The sequence below is a fragment of the Dromiciops gliroides genome, chromosome 3 (genome assembly GCF_019393635.1).
Source record: "Dromiciops gliroides isolate mDroGli1 chromosome 3, mDroGli1.pri, whole genome shotgun sequence".
In the NCBI taxonomy this organism is placed as follows: Eukaryota; Metazoa; Chordata; class Mammalia; order Microbiotheria; family Microbiotheriidae; genus Dromiciops; species Dromiciops gliroides.
Genome location: NC_057863.1, coordinates 447,069,964 through 447,088,669, shown reverse-complemented (window position 1 = coordinate 447,088,669; position 18,706 = coordinate 447,069,964). Strand labels below are relative to the sequence as shown.

The window sequence follows — 18,706 nt, the reverse complement described above, 5'->3', positions numbered from 1 at the left end:
CAGACACTTACAGGCTATGTGACCCTAGTCAAGTCACTTAACCCTGTTTGCCTCAGTTTCCTATAAAATGAGCTAGAGAAGGGCTTCAATATTCTCACCAAAAAAAAAAAAAACCAAAACCCAAAATGGCATCACAAAGAGTTGTACATAACTGAAAAATGACTAAACAACAACAAATTATTACTGGGACAGTGACAGTATCACCCCACCCAGAGCTCATCCAGAGATTCAGTGAGAAGAGTTCCCCAGTCTCCAATGTTCTATGGAAATTATATGCTACAAACTATTAACCTCTTAAGTGTTTTAAAGAATACAGAAAAGCTCTAGGACAAGCACAAATTTCCCTGCCTATCCTGAAATCTGGTGGATTTACAATTTATCTTATCTAGGACAGATTGCAATGATGGACAGATGAAGGGATGAGCCCAAGGTGAAGCCCTTATTCCTACCACCTTCACACACACACACACACACACACACACACAGAGTTCAGACAAGGTTCCCTGGAACAATTGCCCCCATCCATGTTGTAACAAGTTTGCATCATCCTCCATTGCTTTTCTTTTCAGAACTCCTCATGCTTTGGTTGCTGCTATTCTTCCCCTTCCACAACCTCACCTATGTTGGAGAAGGTTGGGAGAAGAGCTCAAGTGCAACAAAGAAATGAACAGTGGTAAAGAGCCGCTCTTTTACTCATGGGGTCATACATGATAGAAGACAGAATTCATTCTTTGAGTAGATGACCCTTGTAATGCCTTGCAACTTGGCAATTCTGCAATTTTATGAGAGCCTCTATCTCAGCCATTTTTTTATCCTAGCAGAAACACCTTTTCATCTCATATTTATCCCTTTGGGGCACTGATTAAAAAGCTTTGAAGGGAATGAAAGAAGACGTTCATGTAGCCCAAAGTATGAAATCTGGCTGCAGTGTGTCCTAGAGAACTGGCCTTGGGACCAGGAAGATATAGGTTCAAGTGATTCATCTGACCTATACTGGCTACGTGATCATGGAAAAATCACTTTAATCCCCTAGGCATCTCTAGAAGATACAAATTACAGAAAAGCTGCTGACCTGCATTGGTAGAGAGAGTCTCCTTATGTGGAGTTCTCCATACCAAAGTGACCACAAGTCCACTTCCTCTATTCCTATTCTTATCCAAAGACAAACTACTAAAATGGGAAGCGTTGGTTTCACGAGCTTTTTAGGAAGCATGAAGTTTTTACACAGAAAGTCAATTTATTTTAGATAAGTCCCAGATGTGGAATTGTGATCCCCCCCCAAATATGGACAGGAAATCAAGGGCACGTTATCATCTACCTGGCCATGACTGATAGGAAAGTCGATATGGCTTCCAGAGAAGGAAATTCAATTCAATGAAACAATAAACATTTAAGTGCCCACTTGAAGAGGTTTTACCAGAAGAACACAACCCATATTCTCCTATTTCTTAACTTTATGACAAAGAAGGCGAAAACTTTATCGTTTCTTTCATAAATGATTAAAAACAGCAGTCAATCAAACGTACTTTTCAATGAGAAACATAAGCTTCTTGAAATGAAGGTTCTACCACATTAACTCCCTGAAAAGTGAAACAGAGCTCATTATCTTTCCCCTAAAATCTCCTCCTCCTCTCTACTTGCCTGTTTCTGTCAATGGCATCACCCTTCTCCCTGTCGTTCAAGGTCATGATGTAGAATGATCTGAGATTCCTGTGCCTTGCTTAGGCCTGCATTCAATCACTCTCTAACTGCCGTCTTTTCTTTCCCTGCCATTGTCTCTGCAATATCTTTCAGTACTCTCCTTTACACTTTCCTTACCATCACCATTACAGGGGCCTCTCATCTGGGCTTAGCCTCCTGTCCTAATTCCTTGCCTCCACATCAGCCTCGTTCCTCACTTTATCCTATTATTGCCAAATGAATCCACCTAATGCACAGCTCTGATCATTCTGCTGCCCAAAGTCTTTAAATATGGCTCATTGCCTACAGTGCTTTCCTCACAGTGGAAACCTCCCAGGGTAGACTATCCAAGATGATTATCCCCATCTTACACATTCTCTGGAATGCTTCCTCCATAGAGAACACATTTGCTGCCATCTTAAACCTTCACTTTTCCCAATTCCTTAATCTTTTTGCATTTACTGAGGCCTGGTTTCCTCTCAATGACATTTGCTGATCCTTTCCAGCTCTGGTTACACCTTCATTCATATCCCCAACTCACTGGTCAATGGTGGTAAAGTTGGACGATTCCTTGCTCCCCATTGTCACTCTCCCTCTGTCCCCATCATTCAGTGATACCTTTCCTCCTTTGAGGTTCATTTGATCCAAATTATCACCCAGTCAAGGTTCTAGTAGCTGTTATCTCCAGGCCTCCAGGAAACTCCCTTTCCATCTTTAGTGAGATCAGTGTCTGACTCACAGTCTTTCTCTCCTTCCCAACTCTTGCCCTCGTAGTAGGAAACTTCAACATACATACTGATACTCCCTCAAATACCTTAATATCCCCAGTTCCTCATATTTCCCATGAGTAGGGCATTTCCCGTGATCTAGTCCTCCACCCCACCTCAAATATGCACAGAGATGATAATGCCCTATATCTCACCATCACCCACAAGTATCCCACATCCATGTTCAGAAACTCTGAAATTTCTTTATCTGATTATAATCTAAGGTCATTCCACCTTTCATTTTTCCCCAGACCATCATCCCTACACTGGCTACCTTTTCTTTCCTTCCCCACCTTGACCCCTTGGTGAACAAATTCAGCTCTACATTGTCTTCTTCTCTCAAATCTTTCACCCCTTTATCCTATTGAAAAGCATGCCCTTCCAAACCCAGCTTTGGATTACTCCCACCACCTCTGTCTATTCTATTCATCTGCAACTGAACAAAACTGGAGAAAATCACAGAACCGTCCTGACTGGGTTCACTACAAGTTTATGTTATATAATCTCAACTGGCCCCTCACTGTGGCAAGGTAATCCCTTTACACCTCCCTAATCCATCCTCTACTCCATTCACCACAGAGATTTTTCCAAAACTTTTCATCCCTTGCCAACCCTTTCACCTGAGAACATTGCCTAATAGTTCCCAGAAAAGATTGATACCATTTGCAGAAAGCTCTCTCTTTTTCCCTGTTCCTCATTTCACATCATCTGAATGCCTTCTGCCACTGTCTTCCTTCGCCCAAGCTTCACATGAAGAGGTGGCCCTTCTCCTTGCAATGTACAACTGATCTCATCCTGTCCTATCTTCTCCAGAAGATTGTCCCATCTATCATCATTACTCTCTCATTAATCTTCAGTCTCTCCTTGTCTGCTGGTTGCTTCCCTACTGTGGAAAAACATACCCATATCTCCCTCATCCTCAAAAAACCCTCACTTGATCCACCCATCCCCCTATCTACCTTTTATGGCTAAACTCCTTGGAAAGCCCATATATAACAGATGCCTCCACTTCCCTTCCTTTTCACTCTATTCTTAATTCTCTGCATTTCAGTTTCCTCCCCCATCATTCAAATGAAACTACTTTCTCCAGAGTTACCAGTGATCTCTTAATTGACAAATCTAAGGGCTGTATTTCAATCCTCATCCTTCTTGATCTCTTTACAGCCTTTGATAATCCCCTTTTCCTTCAGACGTTCTTGTCTCTTGGTTTTCATGACACTACTTTAGCCTACTTCTCCTACCTATTTGATTACTCCTCACTGTCATTTGCTGGAACATTATCCAGGTCATACCCACTAACCATGGGTGTCCCCTAAGGCTCTGTCTTTGGCCCTCTTCTTTTCTCCTTCTATAATATTTCACTTGTTGACCTCATCAATTCCAGTGGATTCAGTTAAAATCCTAATACTGTTGTTCCTCCAACCTATAGCCCTAACCTCTTTCCTGAACTCTATACTTCCATCTCCTACTACCTATTAGACATCTCAAACTGGTTGACTTGTAGACATCTTAAATTCAACATGTCCAAAATGGAACTCATTATCTTTTCCTTATTTTCTTTCCCTCATTATCTTTCCCCCAACCCTTCCTCTTCTTCACTTCTCTATTACTGTCAAAGGTACCATCACCATCTGGGTCACCTGTCACTCACGCTCAAAATCTACTTTGCATCCTGGACTCTTCACTCTCTCTCTTTTTTTGTTTGGTTTGGTTTGGTTTTTTGCAGGGCAATTGGGGTTAAGTGATTTGCCAAGGGTCACACAGCTAGTAAGTGTTAAGTGTCTGAGGCCAGATTTGAACTCAGGTCCTCCTGAATCTAGGGCCAGTGTTCTATCCACTGCGCCACCTAGCTGCCCTTCTTCACTCTCTCTTACCTCCCACATCCAATCAGTTGCCAATTTCTTTTGTTTCTACCTTCCTAACATCTCTCTTATATGTCTTCCATCTCTCCTCTGATACAGCCACTACCCTGGTATAAGCCTGAATCACCATTTGTAGATTATTTCAATAGCCTTCTAATTGGTTTTCTTGCCTTAACTTTCTCTCCACTTCAATCCATCCTCCATTATTAAGTCAATTTGATCTTAAAAGGCAGGTCTGTCCCTACCATCTTTCAAGTCTCAGCTAAAGTCCCAATTTTGGCAAGAAGCCTTTCCCAGGTCTCTGTAATCTTAATGCCTTCCCTTTGAGACAACCTCCAATTTTCTATACACATATACATGTATTATATTTTTATTTCAATTTGTCATATATATGCTGTATATCACATATGTTATTAACCCCTAATACTCCTTTGGAGAGGAGAAGCAAATCAGAGGGAAAACATAATAGGGAATTAATTCACTAGAGCTTTCTATTTAAGAAGCTTGTTTTTTTCTCCTTCAAAAACAGGATGGACTGACCATTGTTTTAATCACTTATGTAAAAAAAAAACTTTAAAGTTTTTCTTTTCCTTATCATGAATTTAAGAAATAAGAGAATAGGGGCTTTGTTCTTTTGGTAAAACTTCAAGGGACTACTTCGGTCCTAGCTTCTTAAACTGTGGGTTGCAACCACATATAGGGTTGCATAACTGAATATGGGGATCACAAAAAATTTTAACAACAGTAAAAGGTTATGTATGCCTATGTTATATACCTATATGCCAGGGGCTGTGTAAAAATATATTGGGCAAAAATAAAGCGAGTGGATAAAGTTTAAGAAGCCCTGACTTAGTTGTCTGTTGTCTAATTGAATTGAATCTCCATGTTCCAGATAGTAAAGGGCCAAGATGGGAGTTTCAAATCTGATTCTCTGATTACAAATCTAGTAAATCTATATCACACTTCTGTCCTCAAACTACTTTTCCATCTTTAGTCTACACTGTTCCCCTATGCACACTTCACTCTAGCCAACCTGGATTGTTTAACCATTCCCTGGACATATCCATTGTCTTTCTACTTTCACTCTCACTGTTCTCTCTGACTGATCTCCGGCATTTGAAAGATTATTCCCCTCATCCTGTGAGGCTTCTGTCAGAAGTCATGCCCTCCATGAATCCTTCCTCTAACTCCTTAGTCACAAGAGATCTGGACCCTTCTGCTGAATCCTTCTAGCCCTGGGCTTGTGATTATCCTGTGTACTTGTGTGACCTTAGACAAATCACCAGACCTTTCCAGGGCTCCATGTTCTCACCTGTAAAATGACAGATTGGGTTAGATGGTCTAGGAGGTCCCTTACTGATCTCATCAAATATCTCCTGATACTACTTTTGGATCAATCAGGCAATAAACATTTATTAAGTGCCTACCATATGCTAAGCATTGTGCTAATGCTGGGCATACAAAAAAAAAAAAAGGGAAAAAATAGTCCCCTCTCCCAAGGACTTCACAGTTTAATGGGGCATACAACCTGCAAGCAACCATGTCAAACAAGATCTATCCAGGATAAATTGGAAATAATCAAAAGTTCAAAAGTACTAGGACGGAGAGTGATCAGGAAAGGTTTCCTGTAAAATATCGGATTTTAGCTGAGATTTGAATGAAGCCAGGGAAGTCAGGAGGCAGACATAAGAAAAGAGTGCATTCTTTGTATGGAGAACACGCGTGGTGTCCATAGATTGGTGTGTCTTGTTTGAGGAACATCAAGGAAGTCTGTCACAGTACATGAAAGATTATGTTGTGAATCATAAGATGTAAGAAGACTGAACAGATTGGGAAAGGAGTAGGTTAGAAAGGGCTTGGAATGCCAGAGGATTTTATATTTGATCCTAGAGGTGAGGGGGACTGCCAGTTTATTGAGGAGGTCAGATCTATACTGCAGGAAGATCACTTTGACAACTGAGTGGAGGATAGACTGTAGTGAGGAGAGATTTATGACAAGCAGCTCAATCAGAAAGCTATTGCAATACTTTATACTTGTATACGGTATATATGCTACATACTATATTATATAGAGTATATATAACACTCCACAGTGGTATTTAAGTGATATAAAATGATAAAGATTCTTGTATATTTCCTCTGTTTTTATGTTTGCCTACAAGAAATATCTGTGTATAAAAATTATTTCATGAAAAATATTAGGAGTTATATTTGATATTGTTATGACAAATGTTAGTTTTAAAAGCAAAAATAGAATAAAGAGAAATGAGGAGATAAAGGTCTGCCCTATGGTGGTAGCAGTGGTAAAGGAGTGAAGGAGACATATATGAGAGGTGCTATAAAGGTATCTTCATTTTTTTTTGCCCATATCAACACTTTGAATAAGCTCCTTGGGAATGGTCCTGTCTCACTTATCTTTGTAGCTTCTTTATTTTTTTTTAATCTTAAAGTATTTTGTTATTTTCCAGTTACATGTAAAGATAGTTTTCAACACTTGTTTTCATAAGATTTTTAGTTCCAAATTTTTCTCCCTTCTTCCCTTCTTTCCCCCTCCCCAAGACAGAAAGAAATCTGATATAGATTATATATACACACATAATCACATTAAACATATTTCTGCATTAGTTGTGTTGTGAAAGAAGAATCAGAACCAAAGGGAAAAACCTCAAAAAACAAAAAAACAAAAACAAAAGTAGAAACAGTATGGTTCAATCTGCATTCAGAATCCACAGTTCTTTTTCCTGGATGTGGAGAATATTTTCCATCATGAGTCCTTTGGAATTGTCTTGGATCGTTGTATTGCTGAGAAGAGTTAAGTCTGTCCCAGCTGATCATCACACAATGTTGCTGTTACTGTGTATAATGTTCTCCTGGTTCTGCTCACTTCACTTAGCATCAGTCCATTTAAGTCTTTCCAGGTTTCTCTGAAATATGCCTGCTCATCATTTCTTACAGCACAATAGTATTCCATTACATTCATATACCACAACTTGTTCAGCCATTCCCCAACTGATGGACATTCCCTCAATTTCTAATTCTTTACCACCACAAAAAGAGCAGCTATAAATATTTTTGTACATGTGGGTCCTTTTCCCTTTTTTAGGATCTCTTTGGGATCTTTATGGCTTCTTTACACTCTAGCATAGGTCCTGGCACACCGTCAGCATATGGTAGAGTGTACTAAGCACTATCTTGGGGTTCAAATGACCCTTCTGGTGCTTGCTACCTGGGAGATTGGAGTAGATGACTTCTCTTTTCTAGATCCAGTTCTAAGACCTAATGAATGAAAAGTGTGTTATCATGGTAGAGATGGAAGCCTATAGAGGGATGATCAAAGAGTAAATAGTCAAGATGGTAGAAACATGGATCCTATACTTTTGCAAGGGTTTAGCAATGAAGTGGGGGAGAAAGATAAGATGATAACTGGAGGGAATAAAAGCATCAAAGGAAAGGCATTTTAGCTTGGGGAAGAGCTGACCCTGTTTGTCAGCTCATGGGAAGTAGCCAGTAGAGAGGGAGAAACTGAAGGTGCATGGGGAGAGTGGGAGGGCAGCGAGGGAAGACTGATTGCTGGAACAAAGCCTTAGAGGAGCTGGGAGGAAATCGGTCTAATCAGCTGTGCAGGTAAAGGAATTAACTTTATACTAGAATGAACCAAAGAAAGAATAAAAAGTGTCACGGGAGAGGGGAGAAAGAAGAGGTAATGGGCTATGTAGTAAAGCCCCCCTGGGAAGAAGCTTTCTAGCATCTCATGGAATGTTTTGTTCCAAGGGGTTAGTATTTCAGGGATGACAAGTTAATGTGTCATCAGTGTTTGCCGTTGTATTAGAGAAATGACAAATGTTTTGTGTACAACTCTCTGTTCTACTGATACATTAACTTTTCCCTTAAACAAATGCAAATAAATGAATAAAAAAAACCCAATTATTGCAGTAAAAGGGAAAGAGCCCTCAGGAGAAATGTGCTGGGATTCTCAGCATCTCCTCCAGGGCTTAGCTATGGTCCTGTGCCGTCATCTTCTCCGTAGACTCTTGGCTTGAGGTTTTTTGTCTATTTGGTTAAATTTTAGTATTGTTTTTATTTGTTGTTGTTGTTTACACCAAAGCACTCTTCCTATGGCAGAAAAATCTCTCCTTGAATAGGAAGTAAATTGCCTCACCTTCCTCCTTTCTTCAAACCTCTCACCACTCACCTCTTCTCTCCTCTGATTACAAAAGCTTCCAGACTCTTTACAAATGCTAATCTCTCTCTCCAGCTCCAATGAGACCTAGCTCCACCAATCAGGGGTAGGTAAGTGGCACAGTGGATAGAGTGCCTGATATGGAGTCAGAAAGACTCCCCTTTCTGAGTTGGAATTTGACCTCAGACATTTACTAGCTGTGTGACCTTGTTAACCCTGTTTGCCTCAGTTTCCTCATCTGTAAAATGAGCCAGAGAAGGAAATGGTAAACCATTTCAGTATCTTTAACAAAAAAAAAAAAAAACTCTAAAGGGGTTTTCCAAGAGTCAGACACTAGTGAAAACAACTCAATCCCTTCCTCCCCTATAAATCTTTCATTTCTCACACTACACCGACTTCTTCTCATTTGCCGACAAATGCGCTTATGTCACCTTCAAACAAACAAATCTTTCCTTTGATATTCCTAGCCCCTGCAGCTATCATCCTTCCCCAGTCCTCCCATTCACTATTAAATTTCTTGGGTAAAAGTTATCTAAACTCCTATTGAGAGGTAAGGGGAAAGGGAAGTGTAAAGTGAGTTTAGCCATTGAAACAGCTTTCTCCCTTAATTGTCCCTTGGGGGCATGACTTTCCTTGAATCTAGGATAGAGCACTGGACGTGGAGTTCAGAAGACTTTTCTTCCAGAATTTAAATGCAGCCCCAGCAGACACTTACTAGCTGTGTGAACCCTAGTCGAAAAATCACTTCATCCCGTTTGCCTCGGTTTCCTAGAGAAGGAAATGGCAAACCACTCTAGTATCTTTGCCAAGAAAACCAGAAATGGGGTCACCAAGATTCTGAATGACGGGAAAGCAACTCAACAACGACAAAGGCCTCCATGCTCCATCCCACCCTCCCCACCCTATTCTAGGACCAGCTTTCAAAGAGAACGATAGAGAGGGAATGAATTTGCCTGACTGGCCTGCCTCTTACACATTCACTCTCCTCCTGAAGGTCTCCACTGGCTTGCTTTAGCCAGAGGGAGAAAAACCTTTGCATACTTCACTCAATTTTGCAATATTTTACTGAATATCAACCAATCAAAGCTCAGTAAGATTGTCTCCTTTGGGTCAAAACCCAGTCAGGTGAAAGTCTGGCACTTCGGATCCAGATTCGAATCTCTGTCCTATACTTGTATCTCTTTATACCTCAAACTAGTCAATGGCCCCTTACTTTCGTTTACCAATAACCAATCCTACAAGGGAGCAAGCATTTTATCTAAGCAATCCCTTAAACAACAATCATAAAAGTAACTTTAGAGAAGAAAGATAAGCTTTACAATCACCTTCTGAGAGCAGAAGAGAGTTAAAACATAGCACTGTCTTTCTCAGATCTGAAGAGGATCTGTTCAGCAATGCCTCAAGCCAATCCAATAAGTCAATAAGTATTTAAGTACCTTCTACTGTATGTGCCTTATACTGTATATAGTATCTACACTCTGCTAAATGCTGGGGATTCAAAGAAAGGGAGCGATGACTCTAGCCCTTGAAGAGCTCACAATCTAAAGGGCGAGACAACAAACAATGTACAAACAAGTTAAATATAGGCTAAATAGGCAGTGATTAACAGAGGCAAAGCACTGGAATTAGCAGGAATCAGGAAAGGCTTCTTATAGAAGGTGAGAAGCTGGTAAAGTCTTCTAGAATAATAATAGTAATAATTACAACAACCAGCATTTATGTAGCATGCTCAGGTTTATCAAGCACTTTACAAATATTATCTCATCTAATTCTCACTACAACCCTAGGAGGTAGATGCTATTATTACCCTGATTTTACAGATAAGGAAACAGAGTCAGGTAGTAGTTAGACAACTTGCCCAGGGTCATACATCTAGGCGGTGTCTGTGGCCTGGGCTGAAGCACTCCTGACCTCGACCCAGGACCTCACCCAGCCTCCTCCACCACCACAGACTGGTACAGCCTCTGGTCCCCTCCAGGAACACAACCTCCCAACAAGGGCTTCAGCCACCCCTTGGGGCCTGGGGGCCAGCCCTGAGCTACAGAGAGATGACAGTCCCAGCACCCTCAGTTCACAGGCCTTCTCCCCTCAGCTAAGACATAGACAGATGGAGTTAGAGTCACCTAAATACCACTCGAGTCTCTCTTCCATCTCCTTGCTCCTTCACTCTGTTCAAACCTTGCTCTGAGTCTCTCTCAGTCTGTCTTGGTCTGTCTCTCTCTCCCTATCCTTCTTCTTCTCTTCCTTCTTCTACATCTTCTGCAGCTTCTCCTACTCCTACTCCTACTCCTGCTCCTGCTCCCATTCCTGCTCCTTGCTTCTCTCTCTCTCTGTCTGTCTCTGTCTGTCTCTCTGTCTCTGGTTCTGTGTGTGTCTCTCTCTGTCTCCCTCTCTGTCTCTCTCTTTCTCTCACTCTCTGTCTCTTTCTCCTTCTGTCTCTGTATCTCTGTCTCTGTCTCTCTCTGTTTCTCTCTCTGTCTCTATCTCTCTCTTTCGCTCTCTTTCTGTCTCTCTCTGTCTCTCTGTGTCTGTGTGTCTATGTCTCTCTCTCCTCTCAAAAGTCTCATACATATGCAGTTTTCCCCTCATAGGAAGCATCTTCTTTCCAAGGACATTCTTAAAATCCCCAGCTTCTTCCTATGGGAAGCTTTGACTGATTACACCTACTTGTCAGTGCTGTCTCCTGACTCAAATCACACTGTATTTATTTATCAGTTTTAAATAAGGTATTATCATAGTAGAATATAAACTCCTTGAGGGTAAGGCAGTTTTTGCTTTGGGACTTTATATCCTTCTACTAAGCAGTTTGCCAATAGAGTTTAATTAATGCTTATTGTATTGAACTGAATTCAGTACCAGAACAAGGACTTCAGTGGGGCAATGAAGACTGAGGCAGTAAAGAGTTCCCACTTTGTCTGGAGAATTCACATCTTGTCCAGATAGTGGTCTAGGTTTCTCTGCTAAATATATACTAATGGACTGACTCCAATTCCTGATTACAAAATATTAAGAATCCAATATGTTGCTTCTCCAAAGAACAATCTATTTTGTTGTTGTTGTTGAGTTGTTTCAGTTGTATGACTCTTCACGACCCCATTTCAGGGTTTTCTCAACAAAGATACATGGTTTGCCATTTCATTCTCCAGCTCATGTTACAGATGAGGAACTGAGGCGAACAGGGTGAAGTCGACTTGCCCAGGAAGATAAATCTTCCTGACTCCAGGCCTACACGCTATGCAATGGTCACCTAGCCACCCTTAAATCTATTTTTTGCCCTTAAACTATTTTGAAGGAACCACATTGAGAAAGCAATGCTTAACTCAAAGGTGTGAGTCACGAACAGTATCACATCTAATGTTATCGTAAACAATATTTAGATAGTATTGTATAGAGTTTAGAATCAATCTAATCATTGTATGCACTTCCCTCATCAGATCAGATCTAGAGTATTGGGCTAATTCTCAGCTTTACACTTTATGAGGGACAAATTCTATCATAGCACTCTACTAGATCACAGACTTATGAACTTTTTTTATCCTAGAACTTCTCCTACACTGAGAGCTACCTCCAATTTTCCCATAATTTCTACACCGTACACCCCAATTCCCCTTCCCCTCACTCAGGATTTCCATATCTCTGTGAAGGGTGGGGAATTTTTTGGTTTGGCTGAAGAAGTACTTTGAGAAATAGCATCTCCTCCCTTCTCCCCCACCTTTCCCCTCTCCCCAGCTTGGAACTATGCACTAGAAAACTAGTAAAGCTGGTTCTGTATCCCCTGATGTGGTGGTCCTATGTATTCAAATTCACATTATTTGAAGTTATAATTATATAAAACATGATGATTGCTTACTGCCCAATGGAAACACACAGTATGAATTTGAATAATGCAACCATTTCAGAGGGTTCAGTTATTCACATTGATTCAGTATAACTAGTATACAAACAGTTAAAGAATGTTTTTGCAAATACACATTCCTTTGGCTAAGCCTCACTCAAAACAAAACCTAGGTAGGGAGAAAACAGAACAACAACTAAGGGCCTCTTTTCCAGACATTAGGCTCTACAAAGACAGTCTTAAAAAGCTTGAAGAAGAAAAAAAACCCTGTCTAGGGAGTAAGCTGAAGAACAAAAGGAATAGAAGTGAGGACTGTGGCCCCACGACCCATGTCTAATGAGACCCCCTATCATTCCTTTAATAATGATTTCAGCAAAGGAATGCAAAATATCATATTGTTAAGGGCTAAAATTCTATCTAAACTGTCTAAAATATCTAATGAGTGGTCGCCAATAAATTATACGCTTTAGCAAGAGTTAGACTTTTAAGCATTTATTAAGGAGAATAAGAATTTGGTAAAGAGAGAGAGAAAGGCCTAGATTCCTATCTATTAAAGGGAGAGCACATTTCTAGCTCCCCTCTCCACCAGCATCCTCAGGAAAGAGAGCGAGACTGAGAGCCAGTCTCTTCCTTCCTACTCCCACTAGCCCCCGTCACTTCCTGACGCCAAAGAAAAGACTCCTGGTCTTGCTCTCAAAGACCTTCGCTTCATAGGTGGAACTCTTCTACAGTAAGTCTCCAGCAGGTGGCGTCATTCCAATCGTTACAATATGTAACCCCAGGTTACACATAGGAGCCTTCTTTCTGGAACTGTAGGAGGTTCCTCTTGCATTTTGGTCAGAGATAGGAAAAATGGCTGGGAAATAGGGAGGTAATGATTCTAATGGGCACCAATGGGATAAGAGGGATAGGTAAGTAGGAGTACCTGTGACAAGGAGAACAGGTAGAATAGAAGTTGGTTCTAGGATCCTTGGTGGAATTCCTTCCCAACCCTGTAGAAGCAGTGGGGAGGTCCTTAAAGTCAGAGCACGGAGCCCTGAAGTTGGGTACTAAATACCTACCATGGGTTTCCAAAGCATCTCTTGCCTCTCTCTGGAGGTTTCAAAGAACATAACAAACCACATCGTTTTTATCTGCTTCCCTCCAATTTTTCCACTAGGAGTCTGGCAATACTAGGGCCTAGATTTGGACAGCGTTTATTACGGGTCAGCTGGAGCCCTAGCTATACTCAGAGTCATGCTGCTGGGAGCTTGTCTAATGTTCATTTAAGAAGAATCATAGGGGCAGCTAGGTGGCGCAGTGGGTAGAGCACCGGCCCTGGAATCAGGAGTACCTGAGTTCAAATCTGGCCTCAGACACTTAACACTTACTAGCTGTGTGACCTTGGGCAAGTCACTTAACCCCAATTGCCTCACTAAAAAAAAAAAAAGAAGAAGAAGAATCATAACTCCGATGAGCTATTGCTTGGCCTCCCTCCTATGGCTCATATATTCACATTCCGCTCTTGGCTTAGACAATATGGTGTCTATTGACTCTGCTTTTATTCATCCCTGTTTTTTATTTTATTATGATGATTGTGCTTAGGAACATGAGTCTCCATCCATAACCCCGGTTAAATTCTTTCAACACAGTCCATACATTGAAGTGCATAGTTTAATTCTAAAGCTGAGTTTGTTGAAATTCACATCCATTATCTCCTATCTCTGTCTACCAGGACTACTGCAATATGCACCAACAAGGAAGCAAGAGACAATTTTTTACATGAGTGAACTTGGTAACCTGGCCTTCCTTTAAAAATGACACGACAGCAGTTGGGAGTTGTAGGAAAGAACCAGGAACTTCTAAAGACACTTTTTTTCCCATTTTAATGCTAATTGAAGTACTCATGACCTCCCCTTGAATTTGTGGCCCCCAAATTCAAAATCTCATTTCTTAAGATCCTACTGCATTTATAAGTGAATCCAAAGGAAGCAAAGAATTAGCAGGGACCAGTGAGATTTCACCTGGATATACAGTGCTGAAGCTCTGAACTGGCACCAGAAATAACTCTGCCAGGGGGGTTAGGGAATGGTTTCTGCATGTGAGAACAAACAGGAATGGGGGGAGCATCTGGAAATCTAGGGATCAGGAGAAGCTGAGAGGAGGAAGGGTTGGTGGGTACTACTTTTGTTGTTGATGCTATTGTTGTGTCCAACCCTTCACAACCCCATTTTGGGGTTTTCTTGGCAAGAACACTGAAGTGGTTTGCCATTTCCTTCTCCAACTCATTTTACAGGTGAGGAAACAGGCAAACAGAGTGAAGTGACTTGCCCAGGACCACACAGCTAGTAAGTGCCTGAGGCTACATTTGAACTCATGAAGATGAGTCTTTCTTATTCCAAGCCCAATGCTTTAACCACCACACCACCTAGTTACCCATGGGTACTACTTAGTGGGAGTCAAAATGCAGCTAGGAACAAGACCAGCAAACAGAGCATTATGAAACAAGATAATGCATAGTTTTTCATACACAACAACTTAAAAACATATATAGTCAAGGAAACAAAAGAGTCAGAGGTCGGGAGGTCAAGGTTTCCATAAAGTAGAAGGTGTTACACTGAACAGAATTTGCTGTAAATTAAGACAGAGGAAAAGGATGATGAGGTGTTGGGAGAATGCCCATAGCAATTTCACACATATTATATATATATATATATATATATATATATATATATATATATATATATATATACACACACACACACACATACATATATATGGGTAATTGATTTGGAGCAATTTCATTGGGATGGACATTTCCTAGAGAGGAAAGATTTCAGACTCAGCTACTCTTCAACTTAGAGTCTCAGAGAGTTGCCTAGGCCCCTTGGGGGCTGCCTGACTTGTCGTGGGTCACCCAGCCATGATGTACCAGAGGTGGCATTTGAATGAGCATTTTCCTGACTGACCCAGAAATGGGGTTTTTTTTTCCTCCCATTGTATTTGCTCTCTCAACATTCATGTGTATAAAAGTTCCAAAAGAGATCAAGCTTCATGCTAACAAACTAAAACAGGGGAGAAGTCAGGAATCTGAAAGAAATTATTATTTTCAATTATATTACTAACCAATCATTAAATTGGGATTGAGATTCTTTTCTTTGTAACTAACTCCTCATTCTGGGACCAGCCCTGGCAGGTGTGTCAGTCTCTGAAGGACATTACTGATAGACAAGATTACCCAAATCCTCCCAGTATATGCTCTGCCATCTTGGGTGGGTGTGGACGTCTAAAGTCTCTTCTGGCTCATACAACTATGATCATCTCTGTTACCTCCAAGAATAATGATTATATTGCATAAGGGAAGAGAGGCTTGGGATTGGATTTGGGATTTCATTAGTATAGAGGGGGGGAAGGGAAGGGAACAAGCATTTATAGATCACCTGCTATATGCCAGGCACTGTGCTAAGCACTTTACAAATATTTTATTTGACTCTTTCTAGCAATCCTGCACAACAGGTGCTGTTATTATCTCCATTTTGCAGTTGAGGAAATGGCTGTTATGTGAGCTGCCTACAATTACCTAGACAGAAAGTATATGAGGCTGGATTGAAACTCTAGGCCCAGCACTACCTTGTTGTATGGAGAAATCTCATGTGAAAAAATTATCCCTACCAATACAGGTTGGCACCTTCTCTTCAACTCATAGTCATATAGTTAGTTACCTAGAGTAGTCAGAAGTTAAACAACGTGGCCAAGATCATACATTTTCTATGTGCCACAAGCAATATTTGAACCCTTCCTGTCACTTATATACCACCCACTATGGTCTGAGTTCTTTACAAATATTATCTTATTAGAGCTTTATAACAACCCCTGGGAAGTAGGTCCTATTATTATTATTATTATTATTATTATTATTATTATTATTATTATTTCCATTTTCCAGCTGAGGAACCCAAGGGAGAAAGCAGTTAAGTGACTCACCCAGGATCATACTGATTGTAAGTGTCTTGAATTTAGGTCTTCCTGACTCCAGGTCCAGTACACTATCTACTGCATAAGCTAGCCACCTCTTTATTGATTGACTAATGGATTAATTAATTTGTTCCTTACAGCAATCCTTGGAAGTAGTTGCTACCACTACCCATCCCTATCTTACAGATGAGGAAACCGAGGCAAGTAGAGATCACGTGACTTGTTCAGGTCCTATACCACACTGCCTCTGATGAAACAGGAGGACATCGTAAAACATAAAATATTCATATCTTAATAACTCTGAATTGAAATGTCAAAACATGTAACCAAGCCTAACAAACAGTGTGCTTTCTTGCATTTTGCAGAAATAAGAGGAAGATTTATAAAGACATGGAACCCAACATCACAGGAAGGGAGAAAGTAGAGTGACAAGCCAGCTACCAATACCTATGAACAATCTCACAGTAACTTGTATTTGTCGAACTTTAAGATTTTCAAGTAATATGCTGCCTTTGCAGGACGAAGAGATGTTAATGGTAAGAAGGCTATTTATTCAATATACTGCATAGAGGAGCTGAAAAGACAATGGCTTCAAAGGTCTCATGTCTCTATGTTTTGACAGTTGTGTGCTGGGCTAGTGCTCTTTGGTACCTAAGTATAACTCGTCCTACTTCTTCCTACTCCGGCTCTCGGCCATTTACTAACGTTGCTGCGGCCAGAAAGAATGTTACCTTTGGTAACATAAGAACTCGACCTATAAACCCACATGCATTTGAGTTTCTCATAAATGAACCCAAGAAATGTGAGAAAAGCACCCCCTTCCTTGTCATCCTCATTAGTACCACACACAAGGAATTTGATGCCCGACAGGCTATCCGAGAGACGTGGGGAGATGAAAACAACTTTAAGGGGATCAAAATCGCCACTCTCTTTCTCCTAGGGAAGAACGCTGATCCTGTTCTAAATCAGATGGTGGAACAAGAAAGCCAAATCTTCCATGACATCATTGTAGAGGACTTCATTGACTCCTACCATAACCTCACCCTCAAAACTTTAATGGGGATGAGATGGGTTGCCACTTTCTGCTCAAAAGCCAAGTATGTCATGAAAACAGACAGTGACATTTTTGTAAACATGGATAATCTCATTTATAAACTACTAAAACCTAACACCAAACCAAGGAGAAGATACTTCACCGGCTATGTCATCAATGGAGGACCAATCCGGGATGTCCGCAGTAAGTGGTACATGCCCAGAGATTTGTACCCAGATAGCAATTATCCACCGTTCTGCTCGGGGACTGGCTATATCTTTTCAGCTGATGTTGCAGAACTCATTTACAAGACCTCACTCCACACAAGACTGCTTCACCTTGAAGATGTGTATGTGGGACTGTGTCTTCGGAAGCTGGGCATTCACCCTTTCCAAAACAGTGGCTTTAATCACTGGAAAATGGCCTACAGCTTGTGTAGGTATCGCCGAGTCATTACTGTGCATCAGATCACACCAGAGGAAATGCACAGAATCTGGAATGATATGTCAAGCAAGAAACATCTCCGGTGTTAAGATTTTTACAGATGTAAATATCTTTTATTTTCTCTTGCTTTCATTTTGCTTTCTTTTTTTTCTTCCTGCCTTCTTCCCTTCCTTTCTCTATCCCTTCCTCCCTCCCTTCTTTCCTTCCTTCCTTTCTTCTTTCCTTCCTGACTTCCTTCCTCTCTTCTTTTCTCTATCTTACTCCCTTTCTTTACCCCTTCCTCCCTCCCTTCCTTTTTTCTTCCTTCCTTCCTTCCTCTATCTCTTCCTCCCTTCCTTTTTTTAATTCCTTCCTCCTCCCTCTCTTCCTTCCTTCCTTCCTTCCTTTTTTATTCCTTCCTCCTCCCTCCCTTCCTCCCTTCCTCCCTTCCTTCCTTCCTTCCTTCCTTCCTTCTTTTTAATTTGGAAGCCTCCATTGTTGGTAGTTTACAGATGTTACTATGGGAAATGACTTGTGAAGGAGTTTGCAAAAAAGTAATTTCTCCCCATCCTCCCTCATGTCTTAGTTCCTCTCTTTGATCACCAGTTTACAAATGTCACATTCTCATTATACAAATGTTACACAAGTTAAAAGTGTCAGATGCCAATCTCAGGGCATAGGGCATTGCCATTTATCTCAAAAAGCAACTCCCAAACCTGTGCCCCCAATAGGAGAAACTGGCTGCATCCTTCCCAGCTAGCTACTATACATCTGAGATGGAAATCTGGGTTTGAGAGAAGGAAAGTCACCTCACGATGATGCCTTCATCTCATCCCTTCAAAGACAAAATAACTTTATTTAGAAGCCCATTTAAAAATAGGCACAGTCAAGACATGGTGAGTGGGAATATTTCTGTTGTGTGTGATATGTACATTGGGTTTTTCCCATATATTGGCATGTAAAATGTGTCAA

The 18,706-nt window shown here is 40.9% G+C and overlaps 1 protein-coding gene across 9 annotated transcripts in view; it reads left to right on the top strand.

Annotated features, from left to right (window-relative positions):
• B3GALT1 (beta-1,3-galactosyltransferase 1) overlaps positions 1-17,976 on the top strand; it is a 697,560-nt gene extending 679,584 nt beyond the window's left edge. For 8 of the 9 annotated variants that reach the window (XM_043997933.1, XM_043997934.1, XM_043997927.1 and 5 more), the window contains one exon: positions 16,644-17,976. In XM_043997933.1, coding sequence (XP_043853868.1) covers positions 16,864-17,844 — 981 coding nt within the window. In that variant the 5' untranslated portion in view covers positions 16,644-16,863 and the 3' untranslated portion in view covers positions 17,845-17,976. Of the gene's footprint in view, positions 1-16,418; positions 16,481-16,643 lie in introns of those variants that run through there. The other variant, XR_006355767.1, reaches the window with a different exon arrangement.
• The last annotated feature ends 730 nt before the right edge of the window (positions 17,977-18,706 follow it).